Source organism: Larimichthys crocea, chromosome XII (assembly GCF_000972845.2).
Source record: "Larimichthys crocea isolate SSNF chromosome XII, L_crocea_2.0, whole genome shotgun sequence".
NCBI classification, from domain to species: domain Eukaryota; kingdom Metazoa; phylum Chordata; class Actinopteri; family Sciaenidae; genus Larimichthys; species Larimichthys crocea.
In genome coordinates, this window is record NC_040022.1 from 1,668,688 (window position 1) to 1,685,571 (window position 16,884).

Here is a 16,884-nt window from a genome sequence, read left to right on the forward strand (position 1 = left end):
AACGATGTGTTGATGGTTTTTGAAAGAACAGAATATATGAGTAGAATAGGTGATGGCACAGTGAGCAAATAAGGTAAAAGTAAAAGTGAAACACATTTCTTTGGTGAGACAAGCGTGGGTATTTATCAGTGCATGATCCTATTGTGTGCAGGGCTATGTAGATGCAACATGTCCTTATTTCTGAGTGTGTATGTGTGTGTTTTAGATGTACTCAATCAGAAGCATGCCCACTGTGGGTCACCGGGAGCATCGAACAGAAGATGGAGTGGAAGATATGACACAGCTAGAGTAAGTAAAAGATCATTACATCTGAGTTAACGCCTGCAATAGCAAGCGCATCAGTAAAATGTGTAAAAAACAACATTACATTCATAGCACTCTACTAAAATCTATTCCATTAGAGTTAACTTAACACACTAGGAACTGGATTTGAAATTATAAACACATGAAAAGTTAGATTCTGGATGGGTTGTTTGAGTTTATAGTTGCACTGGTGACACCTGCCTAAATATTGATCAGCAAAGTGCAAACATGGAAATGTTTGCGGAGTGATTTGACAAGTTCTCTGTTATCTTTAAATACTATTGTCCTGTTGATTCTGTTAAGGGATATGCATGAAGAGGCTGTTCTGCTGAACCTGAGGCAAAGATCGGAGCGGAAGCTTATTTATGCAAGTATCTCATCAGCTCAACACACACACAACATACAATCACCTACAAAATTTGGATATAATAGTTTACAAACATATATTTTTATCTCTCCTCATTCCTTGTTTTATTTCAGACATACATAGGAAGTATCCTGGTGTCTGTAAACCCCTATAAAATGTACAACATTTATGGGACGGACATGGTGCTGCTGTACAAGGGCTGTGCTCTGGGAGAGAACCCTCCGTAAGTAACGCTCACTCTCAAATTGTGGGGGAGAGGTGAGGTACACCCTGGACTAGTCAAAACACAGAACAGATATAGACAGTAGAACAGTTTGGTTTGATTATGGTAACAGAAGCATACAAGGTAGAAAGGAAGCTAACATTATAAATAAAAAAGGCTTATTTCCTTTTTTATTCATAATGTTAGCTTCCTATGTATGCAGGTAAATAATTAAGACAGGGAAAGGAAAAATGGAGGTTAGAAAAACAGAAGATGAGGATAGAAAAGAAGTGTGAAAGAATATTTCTGTGCTTAAAGTTTGAGTTTATTGCTTTCATCTTAAGATATCTAATAGCAGTTCCTGTTTCTTCATCAGGCATTTGTTTGCCATAGCAAATGCTGCTTATTCCAAAATGATGGATGCCAAACACAACCAGGTCATAATCATCAGGTAAGTAGCTGACGTTCTATAATCCTTTTTAATCCATTTTAATTACTTTCCATTTACCTGTTACCTGTTACCATTATTTCTCTGTTCATCACTTTATATCGTCGTTTACATAAAAATCTTGTGTAGTTCAGAAAGATCTTTTTTGTTGCTTTGTTTGTTTTGTTTGTCATTAGTAACCTTCCAAGGTTTTGGAGCATTTTAACCTTGATGTATACAGTGTCCATGAAGCTTGACGGTCCATGAACATGGAAACCTGACTGTCAGGTTTCCATCTTTAGTTGGATTAAATTCATGTGTGTTTGTAAATTCATGAGTGTCTGTCTGTGGTTCTCTGGCCAGCAAACTTAAGACAGAGCCATCTTTCACTCCTTTCGAGCTTCTGTCACAGGCGCCTTGCTCAAAACAGATTTCTACACGCAAACACATGCTATCTAAGTAAGCTCATTTACATTTCACTCACATGTATAGACATATATACAGCACATCCACACCTTTGCACATAGATGTATGCTTTTCAAAATGTCCAGAAACAATCATAAGAGATAAACAAACACCTACACATGCACACACTCGCACACACCTGGAACACTCAAGCCGTATTCGGAAGGAGACACCTGTAAGGAAAGCCCAGCCATGTCTGGGCCAGGAGCAGATTATCTTTCAGACGTGTGTGTGTGTCAAAGTGCACGTGTGTGAACCCTGTGTTTGTGTGTGAGTCACTGAGTGCGTGTTAAGGGGTAACTGAGGTCTGGTGTACAATGACCAGTAATGGCCCTGTTTTTAGCTAAGCATCCTGTGAATTGAAACCTTATGCTGGAATGTGGTCAAGGTGCCAGTGTCCCTAAAGACACGCACACACACATACACCTCTGCCCCCCACTGGCCAACCTCACATAATGGTGGTATTTAGTGCTAAGCTGTTGGCAGTGTTGATGTGTCTGTGTGTGTGTGCGTGTAGGAGCGTTTCAGGTGGTTTAACGCAAAAGTGGAATCGAGGCCTTGGCTAATGCAAGATTAGCCCGGTCTCACATCACTTAATCATTTAGTCAATTAGGCAAAACACTCGATAAGCGGCAGCGAGGGAGGCAGCGAGAAGGATCAAATAATGGATGCTCTAAGTGATTAATAAAATCTGGGTGTAGTGGTGCTCAAAGTGCGGATAATGTTCTGTCTCCCGCCCTGACGTCAAATAATTAGATTTTCCACTACTGTACCTTTTAGCAAATGAATTATCACAGCCCAGTATGCAAATTGGGAAAGTTTATTCTGCCTATATTAAAAAATACTAGACACAAATACCATCTTTATCATGAGGGAATCCAAAAAAGTTTAGATAGTATGCAAGTTTTCCATCATTGTTGTTTCAGATATTACAGTTTTTCTCTTGTAATTATGTGTGCATCTGTTATCCACTTGAATCAAATGAACCATTATTGTTGTCCATAAACTTAGAATAATTTAGTTTTCAGACACATTCCTGATTTCAGAGATTGATCAATAAAGTTGAGAAGATATCCTTTATCTATCAAGAATAAATCACAAGAAAAGAAGTAAAAATATTTTATTCCAACTTTATGGACAACTGTGTATTTTTTATTGGTTCATTTCAAGCCTGTGACTGATCTTATTATTATTGTCTAAAAGTATTAAAAATGTCATATAAAATGTCCCTTTTTGGCTATTTGTCCATAACATTTTAATCTACCAGTAAATGTTTCAAATCACCATGTGCCAAACACGAAACAATAAGACAGTCCAGGCTTAATATACATGTGCTGATTGCCACATATTTTACTTTGTGGTGTTTTATTTGAACAGTTATTAGTCATGAGTCATATTTCAGTTTATCATATTTGTTATATTTGAGCCACAACAGAATACAACTCCAACTGCCCTACCTTTCCTCCCTCAAAATACATACGTATCTGACATGCAAAGATAAATCGCAAAAATGGTGGCACCTCTTTAGTGGAGCCCTGGCACAATTCATTATACAATATACTGTATTAAATACTCAGTCATAGTGATAAGTGTTAATGTGTTTCAGTGGGGAGAGCGGATCTGGGAAAACAGAGGCCACCAAACTAGTACTTCGTTACCTAACCGCAATACATCACAAAAGCAATCTTGCTCAACAGGTATGAACACAAACAAATACACACCTGGACATGCACGGGGATCTGCCAGCAGATTTGGACACATACAAATACACATGTTCCTGTCTTGAAGGATAACTAATGCCTCCATGTGTTTCTTTTTCATGACTCTGGCTTTTCTTGGGTGCAGATTGAGGTAGTGGGGTTCCCTGCATTACTTTACATTTTACACATTCATGGCCATAAGAATAGCAGGTTGCTGTGTTTTGCTGTGGTGTATGACAGTATTGACTAGAAATGTTTCCTTTTAAGACTTTAATTTGATTGTTTGATTTTTACATAGCATTTCCGTTGTTTCTTGGTTTTATTACTTCTTTTTTTTTTTTAGCAAAATCTAGAAAACAGTGAAAGTGCATGCTATAGACCAGCTATTACTGATATTGCAAGATATTTTCAGCATGTTTGTCTCCCAGATGATAAAGTTTGTTGCTTTACTGTGTGTGTTTGAATGCCTGGCAGATACTCGAGGCAGCTCCTCTGCTGGAATCTTTTGGAAATGCCAAAACTGTACGGAACGATAATTCCAGTCGCTTCGGGAAATACATAGAGGTCTTTCTGGAGGAGTGCGTATGAAATTCTTTCCCAAAATCCATGACATCTCCTTTTCATTCAGTTATTGTAAAGAACTTATGTTATGATAAAGTGTATTAATATTAAATTAAAATCTTTTATTACAGTGGTGTAATCAGTGGTGCCATAACCTCTCAGTATCTACTGGAAAAGTCCCGTATCGTCTTCCAGGTGACACTTGCAGACACACACACAAGATGATGGTTCATATCTTATACTTTTTTATATATGAAAATGTTAAACTCGTATTTCCTCTTCAGGCCAAAGATGAGAGAAACTATCACATCTTTTACGAGATGCTGGCAGGTCTTCCCTCGCAGCAGAAGCAGGCTTTCTATTTACAAGGGGCTGAGACCTATTATTACCTCAACCAGGTAGAAAGAAACCGTGCAGCATTATCATCAGTCTTTTCATGACTTTGCAAGGATGTTGTGTGAGGATACAGATCACATTTGGATGTGCACGTTTTCTCTGTCAATCTTCATACAGGGAGGAGATTGTGGGATAACAGGAAAGAATGATGCAGAGGACTTCCTGCGGCTGCGTGCTGCCATGGAGATCCTCCGCTTCACCCCTGAAGACCAGTCGGCCATCTATAGAGTTCTTTCTTCCATACTGCACCTGGGCAATGTCTACTTTCAGAGACATGAGGTAGTTTTTCCAAAGTGATCCCTATTTCTTTGTTTTTATTTTATTTTACACTTAATGGTACATTTTTGAAATATTTTGACAATATGTGGAAAAAAATCTCAACAACAAAAACATTGGTGATTGTAATTGTGTATCTCAGAGTAAGTAGTTTTTCTTTTTCTTTCCATGTTGTGCAACAGGCTGATGGCCAGGAGGTGGCGTCAGTGGTGAGCGCTCAGGAGATCAGAGTGGTGGCAGAGCTGCTGCAGATCTCTCCAGAGGGACTACAGAAATCCATCACCTTTAAAGTCACGGTCAGTATCAAACTGGAGCATCCCCACTTGAAAACAAGAGTCTCGAGTCCTCGCCATTCTTGGGCTGCATCTCTCCATTCTACGTACATTTAGAGTTGAGTTTCAGTTAGATGCTTAGACATACATGCTGTACTGATGTTAATGGCATTTACTCTTACACAAAGGAGACAAACCTGTTGATCAAACACATGGACATACAAGCAAAGAAAGAGGCTCATCTTATTCGGAGTGAGAAAAGATCATAGTTTTTGTTTCTGTATGCATGTAATGTGTTTCACAGTGCTTTTAATCTAATTGACTTTAGGGCTACCCACCACGGACTATCTTCATCAGTAGAAAGTAAAAGAAGTGGTTAATTAAATTCACTGCGTTGTTCATCTTATATTATGTAGAAAGACAGCTGAATATTTAAAAATGTACTCATTTTAATCCAATACATTATACCCATGAGCTTTATATAATTCCCGGTCTTATTATTATTATCATACTTAATTCTGCACATAATAACTCTATTTATGAAGGAAGTAATAAATGTCTTCTATATCTTAATAATAATAATATCTTTTTTAAATGTATTGAATTTTATATCCTCACATATGCAAAATTTGTGTTTCCTACTTGGACACAAGGAGTTTGCACTAAAAACACAAATTTCAACCTGATTCTGCTGATTTTCAAGGAAATGCTGTGTGCATTTCTCTAAGTTCTAAATTACTGAAAAATAACGAGCCAGAGCTGTAGTGACACCCCTTTTATTTTACGTTACACATCACTCTTCATGTCTTGGACTTTAGTTACTGTCAAGTGTCATACCTCTAACCTCAGACCTCCTGCTGTGCCCTCATTCATTCATTCATTCATTCATTCATTCATTCATTCATTCATTCATTATGTTCTGAAAGACAAATCTCAGATCAAATCTGACCTTGTGTAGAACAGCCCGATCTAGTTTCTATGTTGTAACAGAATCACTTCATAAAACAATTAAAACAGCTCATTATGTAACTACAGATGTGATTTTGATATGTCAGCATTGATTATTTTGGCGTATCACTTACACTCTACACACATGTCTACAGCTTACAAACAGACTTGTTCACTCATCCTGCACACATACAGTATTTAGTAATACTTCAGGTATGTCGGTCATATCGGATACTTAGAGTGCACAGACCTTTCAGTTTTTTGTTGGGATCTTACTTCCAGCCTCTATGAAACATCATAGCCTTTATAATTGAGCATCCTTCTTGCTTTGTCCACAACGGCAACTTTTTAGGAGGATTTCAAATTAAAGTAAGAAAACAAAATAAAAAACTTTCAGCTTGCACTGGATTTTGTCTTGTCTCACATCCAACGATTCTTAGAGGACAAAAAAAAGAAAAAGCAAAAGCAAAAAAGAAATAGCTTCTCTTCAGGTGAAGCTGTTACCTATTCTATCTCTTCTACGGTGTATAAATTGATGCACCTTAATCACCAGTACAGTAGCTATGACAGACATTCAGTCCTGAGCTTTAATTTGCCATAGTGTCCTTAAACAGAAGACACTGTATCTATAACAGCTCCATGGTATGCAAGATAAACAGCTGATGGCATTAGTGGATCATGAGCACAAACAACAAAAAGCCAAAAGAACAACAAAGAGAGAAGCTGGTGAAACAAACCAAGTATTCCAGTTCTCCACCTGTTGCTCTGTTTACATTATATTAGCTCACAAAAGTGGAAATCCTGGAAACAATTATCCTTGTCCTCTTGGCAAATCTTTTTTTAATCCACATTCCCCCATATTCCAGTATTTGGTAAATCATAAAGCATCCTGCTTTAGTATCCGTCAGATCATGGTGGACCTCATGTCCTTCACATGTACACAGTCTTATACTCTGTCTCTTATACTCTTACACTCTTTTCTATAATTGAATAATGTGGTTCCTGTGGTCCTGATGTAACAGGAGAGAAGTCACTAATATCATTTAGTTGGATGTGGTGTGTGCGTGTGTGTGTGTGTGTGTACGTGTGTGAGTGTGTGTGTGTGTGTGTGTGTGTGTGTGTCTGTGTGTGTGTGTGTGTGTGTGTGCGTGTGTCTAAGTGTGATGATCTAATGGATTCTTTATCTGATTGGACCCCAGGTCCAAGACACTCACACCAATGACTAATAGAGTAGAAGAAATCCAAGTGGGAGAGTAGAAAGAAAGGAGGGAAGCAAAGACGAAGAAGTCAAAAAGGTTGAGTGGAGGAGATTTAAAATGACAGCAGTCAGAGATGAGCAGACTGTGATCTTTAAATTAATTCAAGAACAAACAACCTTCTACTACAGTTGATTGTTGAGGTGTGTGTACGGGTGAGTATAGGTAGTTATAATGTGTAATACAATAATGTATTATAAGCCCCTCAGCCAACTTCTAATTTATAACTAGTCAAGAGCATCCACAAGACACTTCTGTTATTTTGTTAAGTTATAATTTGTTATAAATTACATCTGTAATGTTTCAAGACTGCTGATATGGTGCATCAGAGTGTGTAAGTAAGTGTGTTTACGAGTGTAGTCATGAAGCATTATGAATGTGTTATAATTCAATAATGCACTTCATAGAAAGAGTTAGTCTTCATAATTATATATATTATACAGCTTATACAGCACCTCAACAGAGTGTATATAGTTTTTAATCATACAGTCGTAGTGTCCTGCACTTTCAGCTAGTCTTCAGCTCTACTTCATTTAATTTAAATGACTGTAACATAATGTCGTGGCAGTGAGCTCTGCTTGCAAATGACAACTCCCAACACATTGTCCCTGAGCTGAGGTTTCAGTTTGCAAGGAGAAGCTGAAGGTTAAAATGTCTCAAAGATAGACAGACACTTTTAAGGGTTTTAGAAATTCCTCCATAATAAGAATCAGAATTATATTCACTGTTGCGCCACTATGTAGCATGTTGTAATAATGTACCATTTAATGTGTCTTGTATGTAATGTTGCATATGCTGGCTCGCTATCACTCTGTTACAGCTTACTTAGGCACTTAATATAACTCTTCTTTTCCTACTATGAATCAAACTACTGTCTCATAACAAAACTAACAGGAGAGTGAGGGAGTTGTCAATCAAGCTTAATCTGCACACATCCATACAGTCTCAATAAGAGGTCTAAGTCGTGCCATGATGCTGAAATTGTTCGCCCTGCACTCCTCATTTAAAGGATTTCCTAAATAACTTCTGTCTTCTCTACAGGAGACAATGAGGGACAAGATCTACACACCACTGACTGTGGAAAGTGCTGTTGATGCCAGGTGAGAGACAGTTACATGCACTGCACGAAAATATATTATTTCTTTAGATGTATTTCTCATGTATTTGCCATTTTGTTCCCATTAAAATTATTTTTTGCAGTAGTATTCAGAGTCTTTACTTCAGTAAATATTTACATTAAAATGTATGTTGCATTTTACTGCTGTAGATGTATAAAGTGTAAAGTGATGATGAATTTTCCAACTAATCCATGAGGGTTTTGAAGAGTTTATTTAGCTTACAAAGTAGGACGAATACTTCATCCTTCAGTTAATCACTGTTGCTTAGGTATTGGGTAAGTGGTTTCACTCAACAGAAAGTTTATGAAATTTTGGAAATACACAGGTAAAGTACAAGTATTTGAGTAAATGTACATGGTTACACTCCACCACTGATTTTGGACTTAAATCAACATGAAGTCACAAGTAAATATTCTGTGTTTCTACAAAAATACTTGCTATTGTTTCCTGTGATGAAGATCTGATGTACATTTAAACAGAGTAATGTATGTGAGCTCTTAATCTGTCTCATAACTATCATCACATCACTAACTTAAATGTCTAAATTATTCTTTTTCACACCTCCGTAAAGATAAAAGTGAATTATATAGACCTTTTATTATTTTCCTCCTTCTCATGTTTCTGTCCTATGCTCTTTGCATGTTTCTCCAGAGATGCTGTTGCCAAGATCCTGTACTCGCTGCTCTTCCACTGGTTAACAGAGAAGATCAACACTCAGGTGTACCCCAGCCAACACACCCTCTCCATATCCATCCTAGACATTTACGGATTTGAGGTAAGTGTGTTTTCTCATATGTTTATCCACACAGAATCTTTTCACCTTTTTGTCTGTCACTTCCTTCTGTCGCACAGCTGAGAGACTCCAGGATAATCACTCTTTAGACATGTAGATGAGACATGAAGCACTACCAGCTGTGTGTCTATCTACTGTAAGTGTACATATGTGTGTGTGTTTGTGTGGTGAACCACAGGATCTGGCCTTCAACAGCTTTGAGCAGCTTTGCATTAATTATGCAAATGAGTACCTGCAGTTCTTCTTCAACAGGATCGTATTCAGGGAAGAACAGGTGAGTCAACATCACACACATGCCATCACAAACACACCTCACAACACAAAGTGTTTTCACGCACATAGGCAAACAAGGATACAAAGAGATCTAAATGAGTGTTGGAACAATTTGTGAATTAATTGATAAGTTGACAGAAACAATAATAAGACATATGTAGACAAAGTTTTCCATTGTGCAGGAAATTGTGATCATGTGATCCCGTGTAGGAGGAGTACAGCCGGGAACAGATCCCCTGGCAGGACATCCCGTTCAGTGACAACCAGCCCTGCATTGATCTCATTGCTGCTAAGCCTCATGGGATACTACGGATTCTGGATGATCAGAGCTTTTTCCCACAGGTGGGATAGAGGAAACCTAAAAAGAACCTGAACATATCTGTTGTTAAATCATTGTACATGTCACTTAGAGTTGACTGCTTTGTTGCCAGGCGACAGACCACACTTTTCTCCAAAAGTGTCACTATCACCATGGCAACAACCCACTCTATCAGAAGCCAAAGATGCCCGTCCCAGAGTTCGCCATCAAGCACTTTGCCGGCCGGGTTACCTACCAGGTACACAGCTTCTCATTGGCTCAGCTCATGTGGCGTGACAAAACCTGCCTGTTGGCAAGATTTCTCTATCACTTTCTGTTATATGAGATGCATGAACATGGTTAACAAATTATCTTCTAATTATCTAATTATCATCTTTTGAAAGGTGGCCAATGTCTGTGGTTTTCCGTAAATCTGTTACCAATCAGCATCTACATTTAATGTAAACCTTTTCATCTCTCCTGTTCTGAATCTGAACATGAAATTTCTGATAGATCTTTCTCTTTTGTCACACTAAAGAAAATGCATTTTATGTTGCAGCAGAAGCATCAGTAGTTTGTGTGTAACACAGGAGAAGCAAAAGGCAGTTTGCATGGGACGATGCAGAAAAGAGCACCACCTGTCGTCTAATTGGCTCATCTCAAGTGACAAAACCTGCACTTGGCATGCCAGTTGGCGAGAGAGTGTATTTAATTCACTGACGTCAATAATGATCAGCCTCTGATCTGGACCACGAGTAGTATTGTGGCTGCATGGCTCTGTTGTGGAAAATTGTATTCATCAATGTTCAGTTCAGTCAGAAAGATTTCTTATGCTGAAAGGTTTATTGAAGCTTGATCAAGGAGAATAGGGGATTTATCAATAAGCTTGTCAGGACATGATGCCGCCCCAATTCTGAAGAAACCGCCCCCTCTATCAGAAGGATTTCCGTCACTTTTATTTAAAGAATGATAAGAATTAAGTAAAATATTAAATTAAAAAGAAACATTAATGTATAACTTAGTTATCCTGAATGTTGGAACCAAATTTTAGATCAACATTCCATCTCATCCTAACCTTTGGGACAGATCTTATAATAATTTGTGACCATGCAGGTTTACAAGTTCCTTGATAAGAACCATGACCAGGTCCGTCAGGATGTCCTGGACCTGTTCATTCAGAGCAAAAACAAGGTGGGAGGACAAGAGCATCTTTCTTATCAACATAATGCACTTATGGTCACATTATCTGTAATTCATGTAACAATAAAACAATCGCAGTAAATATGCATGAATGTTCTGAATGTATTTGTGTGTGTCCAGATGGTGTCAAACCTCTTCCTGGTTCACGCAGAGGTCACGGGTCAGCAGAGAGGAGGTCACATGAGGAAGAGCAGCACAGTCACCAGAAGATACCAAATGTCCACCGTCAGCAACAAGTTCCAACAGTCCCTGCTAGAGCTAGTAGAGAAGATGGAGAGGTGAACCTGGGAGACATGGACATATATAATATTAGAAAATAACTGATAGCACACAGTTGTTGCCCACAAACTGGCACATTTTTCATAATTCTTCGTATAATTTTAAAAGATTTTACATAATGAATAATAAGCATGAATGTTTTATGATTTATCCACACAGGTGCAACCCTTTTTTTGTTCGCTGCATTAAGCCAAATAATATGAAGGTAGATATTTAAACGTTCTTTCTACTGGTGATCACTTACATGCATGAGTTCAGTCTCACTGTCTCCTGAAGGTACTGACAGACACTGTTTTCTGATGTTTAGAAACCGGGTGTGTTTGAGGACGAGTTAGTCAGCAGCCAGCTGAGACACTCAGGCATCTACGAGACCATTAGGATCCGTAGAGAGGGGTATCCTGTCAGAATGCCATTCGACATCTTCCTGTTCAGGTAAAATAAACACAAGGTTAAGCACTGTCTGGTTGAAAGTATATTGGTGCTTCTCTCTGCAGTCACCTGTTGCAGCAGCCAAGACAAAGCAAATAAATACCTACGTAGATTACCAATTACCAAGGCACATTTTTTAGCCTAATATCACAATATCTGTAATGTCTATCTGAATGTATGTGTTCCCCAGGTATAAGTCTCTGGTGGGGATACGAGAGCCTCCAGCAGCAAATGGCGAGAACTGTGTTTTTATGCTCAGTAAACTGTGTCCTCTCAGACCAGGAGCTTTCCATATTGGAGTCACAAAGGTGAGATTCTCTTCACCTTCTCACAAAAGAAAGAAAACAGCAGTCAGCTTTGACTGACAGTTATGTTGGTCTGTACCACCAACCTTTGATATTTGTTTTATTATTTTCAAATGACATGTATGTGTGTGTGAATGGCAGATGTTTCTGAAGGAGGACATCTACCAGTTGTTGGAGTGTAAACGGGAGCGCACCCGTCAACTTGCCGCTCTCACTCTGCAGCGTTACACCCGCATGTTCTTTGTCAGGAAACGCTTTGTGGAGTTTCGCAAGAAGTTCGTTGGGCTGCAGGCACAGTGCCGAGGCTTCCTCACAAGGTCAGATTCTCTGCTTCTGCTGGTTTTATAACTTTGAGGATATCCACCAAGCAAAAAGCCTGATTTACTTTTTATGAGGCAGTATGTAATCAATGTTAAACCTTCTAAACAACACCTTTATATTGTATTCATATTGGACATTAAAGGAAACAGTTTGAACTGACCATGAATACAATTCACCACAACAGTTAGTTAAACATGAGATGTCATGGTATTGCTATTCTATTCCCTCCAGGAAGCGCTATGTGAAGATGAGGGAGAGTCTGGTTCGGTTCCGCTCCCTCGTCCACATGTATGTCAACCGCAAGCGATACATTAAGGTACATGAAGTCCAGGACAATGTATCTCTTTCCATATCTAGACAATACAACTTTTCATGCTTCATGCTTGTACTGAACATGGAAAATGATGCCCACTTTTCCTCCAATAATTCTTTAGCATTTTGCTCTGGAACATATTCTGTGTATGATTTCTGTGATCTGTTTGCAGATGAAGTTTTCAGCCCAGAGGAAAATTGACGAGGAGAGGAAGAAGAGAGAGATGGTAAGATGGAAATTTGTGCAAGATTTGTGTGGAACTTAAATAAGAAAAGTATCAGTAAAGGTACTGTGTGTTTTCTCCTGTTTTACTCAGATTTTAAGGGACATTTTGCAGATAAATAAAACATAAAACAATACCTCTTTCAGGAGCTGGCCAAGAGGGAAGTGGTGAACGTCACACACTTAGTGATCCCTGCAGAGCTGGGCGCGTTACTGCAGACAGCAGGAGGTCTGTAAATGTCTCTTTATGAAGTCCACATTAGTCTTCATGCACACATATTACTCATAATGACTCACATGTCTCATCTCATCAGCAGCATATTAATTCCAGATATGATTTGAAATAGTTCTAAAGGGGACATGAGTTCATTAATAAACCAAAAGAGAAAAATGCTAATCAACAAACTTAATGTCATTGTTAAATAATGCCTTAAATATCATTTATGGTCAGCTTGAACAGTATCAATAGGCGGTTTTTCTATGTTGAAAAACACTTTTCTCACAATATATATGCTGGTTGACTTGTTGTCTCTCTCTCATTCTAGTCCGGAGGGAGTTACACTCAGACTGTTTGGCTCTGCTTCAAGCTCCTCATATCCAGGAACAGGCTCAGCTCACTCTGCCTCTGGACATCAACAACTACCCATTCTACCGCTACGTACAGATCTACTTTAGGGTGAGAGTTGGTATTCCTGAGATTTAGTCTCACAAAGCTGCTATGTAAAAATGTGACAAGAAGAAGAGGGTTAGGGTTAGGGTTAGGGTTAGAGACTGAGCCGCAAGATACAGGGAAGCAAATCTTTTTTATGTGACCAGACTGAAACTGATGTATAAGAACACAGACAGAAAAACTCACATCAAGTAAGCATCAAACAACATCACTATAAAATATGAGAAACAGCAGAATCATTCTAATGTTTTCCTGAAAATCATGTAATGCTGTAAAACTCCAAGAGGTGGCGATGTCCCTCCACTGACAGTTTACCAAGCCCTTAAAATATCATCTTTTAATTAGCTATTTGGATCTTTTTTTATTCTATTTTTCTTAGTAGGAGTCAAGTAAAATTGTTTCTGCATTCGCTCCACTACACCACTGTGTTGATGCACCCAAATCATGTAACAAACACAGAGGATTTGCAGATTTATTGTGCTTTCTGAAAACACTGTAAATCTTTTGTTGCTGTAGGAACCAAAGTTTGGGATGTTGATGGCACCTCTGGAGTCACCTCTGACCCGTTTAGAGGAGGACCTGAAAGGAGAAGCTCTGCAGCTCTTCAACATGGTGGGCTGACTTTTCTAAAAACTTTATTTACCCATGAATCTGAAATTCATATTCTACCCAGATACATCATCTAGTCCCTGATTATGTGTCAGCTTTTAGAGGACAGGCCATTGAAAAAATTATCTTTTGTCATTGCTTGTCCCATGAAATTGTGGGCTGTGAGATAGATTTAAAGCATGGTGCAACAATAAGTCACTTATCTGTCAAAACTTTTGCTTTCAGGTGCTACGGTTCATGGGGGACCCTCACCTGAACGGAGCGCAGGAGAACATGTTTGGGAATTACATCATCCAAAGAGGGCTGTCATCTCCAGGGTTACGGGATGAGATCCTGGCTCAGGTCGTCAATCAGGTGTGGAGGAACATGAACGTTGAGAATGCAGAAAGAGGCTGGCTGCTGCTGCTGGCGTGTGTCTGCAGCTTCGCCCCATCACCCAAGATGGACAAATATCTACTGAAGTAAGACATCCTTTACTATGAGACGTGTGTGCAGAAATTATGCTGAGGAAAGTGTGGATGTTTAACACAGACAAAATGTGTTTTTCTTTCTATATAAAGTATAAACTCAGCTGTCTTTCCCTCTCCAGGTTTGTATCAGACAAGAGCCCTGCTGGTTGCCAGGCATTGCTGCAACACAGACTCATCCAAGGCAATCAGAAGACGCAGCTCGGCTCAGGCTCCTCCCCTGAGACAGCACGGACCTATCCGCTGTCACTGCTGGAGTGGACAGCCAACAGGAAAAAGGCGAACATGGTGTTACACGTGCACTGTTTTGATGGTGAGGTTGATGCAGCTTTAACCTTCTGCTCTCCCTGGGATATAACATCAGAACATATCACAAATATTCACAAATGTTACTTGAATAAAAATGGTCCCTTTATATTCAGTTGTACAACATGTTTCTCTATTTATTTAGAAAAACAAAAGACTTAAAAGAATTAACTTAATGAATTAAATATCATGTACTCTCACCTACAGTTTAGATGAGCACATGCCTCAACAAAAATCAAAAAGAAGTGCGCAGCAGGGACTGCTGGCATCAATTTTTATTGATGGATCAATTACAGCTCATGATCATTGATTATTCATTGCCAGTAAGGATCAGGTGATGAAATTATAGAGGTCTTTGTTAATTTATTGCATTATGTTTGATTCCACTAAACAATTAGTGTGATGATAGAAGGAAACAGGTGATGATTTTGATTATTTTGTTCACTCATCTCTCTGTAGGAGGAGCATTCCTGTGTCCGGTCCATTCCTGGACCAGTGGAGAGGATTTGGCAGGGGACATACTGCGGCACAGGTGCTCATATTTAAGTATAAGACACAAATGTTCTGCTGATTTACTTGGTTAATTTTGCAGAAATCCACTGAGTGATATTGTACAGTACACAGTGTTTTGACTGTAGTGTGTGATCTTGCTTCTAGGGGAGTGTCTGACTGGTGGAGAGGGAGTTCAGTTCTGATGAAGGAGCATGGCCAGTGGGTGGAGTTAGCGGGTCACGACTATGTGATGGACCTCATTGCGGACTTGGAGCTTCCGACTGACTTCCCAAAGCAGAAGAGCTACTTCATCATCAGCAGTGATGACCCTGCTAAAGTCCGAGCTAATGCCAGCCTGTCAGTGCACAAAACACACACAAATTCATGAAATTTATGAAATGTTGCCACCAAAGACAGAAATAATTTCTCTCCTCTCCTCTCCTCTCCTCTCCTCTCCTCTCAGTGCCTTGTTTGGCAGTGGCTTTGACTCAGATGAGGAACTCTCTCCTGCCTTTCCTCTCAGCAGCAGTGGCAGACCAGCGCACAGTCTGCCTGACTCTGATGGTTACTACAGCCATGGTACACAAACCTAAACTTGTCTATATATTTATATTTTCATAAGAATATATACAGGATTACAGTTTCACATTTGCTAAAACACTAAACCTCATTCTCTGAACCAAATACTCAGTGCCCTAAACCAGTTTATCAAATGGTTTTGAGGCAATTGTTTATGTTGTCAGAAGAGTCTGACGATTTGTGAATGTAGTTTGAAGTTTCTGTTCACAGTTTTAAGAAAAGGTCAGAAGGTTTCAAGAAATGTGTCTTAGCAACAATTGTTATATTATATGCAGTATGTTCTTGATATTAGGAGTCATGCATATAAACCGCTCCGCTGTCTGTCTGTGTACAGTAGAGTCGGATGTGTTCAGTGACGGTCAGACTCAGAGAGGAATGGACCGCTACCTCGACAGTCTGTTTGACCCTGTGCTTTCGGACAGCAGCGTAGTGAGTACTGACGCACAATCTACAAGAAACTACACATCCACCCTGACCATTCTGCTTTGGAAATACATGAGCTGATTAATTCATTAATAAATTAAATAATAAAGTCAGTTTTAATCATGAAATACACGGGACTGAGTTTAGTAACCTTCTTTGTGGGTTTGTTTTCATTATTATCAAAACAACTTTATACTTTTGCAACATTTTCTTGATATTACTTACATACTTTTACAGGATTTTTACTTGTAGTGGAGTATTTTCACAGTGTGGTATTAGTACTAAGCAAAGGATCTAAATACTTCTGAATACTGAATATTTCTTTAGAAACTTAAGTTGATAAACTCTCAGCAGTGTTTTTCTCGTTGATTATCATAATTTGGGCTGTTGGTCAGACAAAAAAAGCAAAGCAAAGCAAAGCAAAGCAAAGGAAATGAATTCATTAATAAATTGGAAAATAACAGATTAATACATAAAGGAAATTACTGTTAGTTGCAGCTCTGAAAATGCTCGTCATGTTCCCCTCCATGTGTGAATGGAGGGGAGTGCTGATAGATGGAGGGAACATGTGATCTGCTGCTTCTGTTTGTGTATGAATGGAGCAGACAGAAGGG

The 16,884-nt window shown here is 38.9% G+C and overlaps 1 protein-coding gene across 1 annotated transcript in view; it reads left to right on the forward strand.

Annotated features, from left to right (window-relative positions):
* Positions 1-205: 205 nt before the first annotated feature.
* The window catches only part of myo15aa (myosin XVAa), a 30,159-nt gene continuing 13,480 nt past the window's right edge, over positions 206-16,884 (forward strand). The window contains exons 1-32 of the mRNA XM_027284863.1: positions 206-288; positions 607-670; positions 784-893; positions 1,249-1,323; positions 3,371-3,461; positions 3,610-3,615; positions 3,939-4,042; positions 4,157-4,220; positions 4,310-4,423; positions 4,539-4,700; positions 4,880-4,993; positions 8,215-8,273; positions 8,943-9,066; positions 9,263-9,358; positions 9,568-9,699; positions 9,789-9,914; positions 10,769-10,846; positions 10,976-11,133; positions 11,294-11,339; positions 11,442-11,566; positions 11,754-11,871; positions 12,010-12,185; positions 12,421-12,505; positions 12,872-12,957; positions 13,277-13,400; positions 13,911-14,006; positions 14,229-14,464; positions 14,593-14,783; positions 15,236-15,308; positions 15,434-15,625; positions 15,732-15,847; positions 16,182-16,276. Coding sequence (XP_027140664.1) covers positions 206-288; positions 607-670; positions 784-893; positions 1,249-1,323; positions 3,371-3,461; positions 3,610-3,615; positions 3,939-4,042; positions 4,157-4,220; positions 4,310-4,423; positions 4,539-4,700; positions 4,880-4,993; positions 8,215-8,273; positions 8,943-9,066; positions 9,263-9,358; positions 9,568-9,699; positions 9,789-9,914; positions 10,769-10,846; positions 10,976-11,133; positions 11,294-11,339; positions 11,442-11,566; positions 11,754-11,871; positions 12,010-12,185; positions 12,421-12,505; positions 12,872-12,957; positions 13,277-13,400; positions 13,911-14,006; positions 14,229-14,464; positions 14,593-14,783; positions 15,236-15,308; positions 15,434-15,625; positions 15,732-15,847; positions 16,182-16,276 — 3,519 coding nt within the window. The remainder of the gene's footprint in view (positions 289-606; positions 671-783; positions 894-1,248; positions 1,324-3,370; positions 3,462-3,609; positions 3,616-3,938; positions 4,043-4,156; positions 4,221-4,309; positions 4,424-4,538; positions 4,701-4,879; positions 4,994-8,214; positions 8,274-8,942; positions 9,067-9,262; positions 9,359-9,567; positions 9,700-9,788; positions 9,915-10,768; positions 10,847-10,975; positions 11,134-11,293; positions 11,340-11,441; positions 11,567-11,753; positions 11,872-12,009; positions 12,186-12,420; positions 12,506-12,871; positions 12,958-13,276; positions 13,401-13,910; positions 14,007-14,228; positions 14,465-14,592; positions 14,784-15,235; positions 15,309-15,433; positions 15,626-15,731; positions 15,848-16,181; positions 16,277-16,884) is intronic.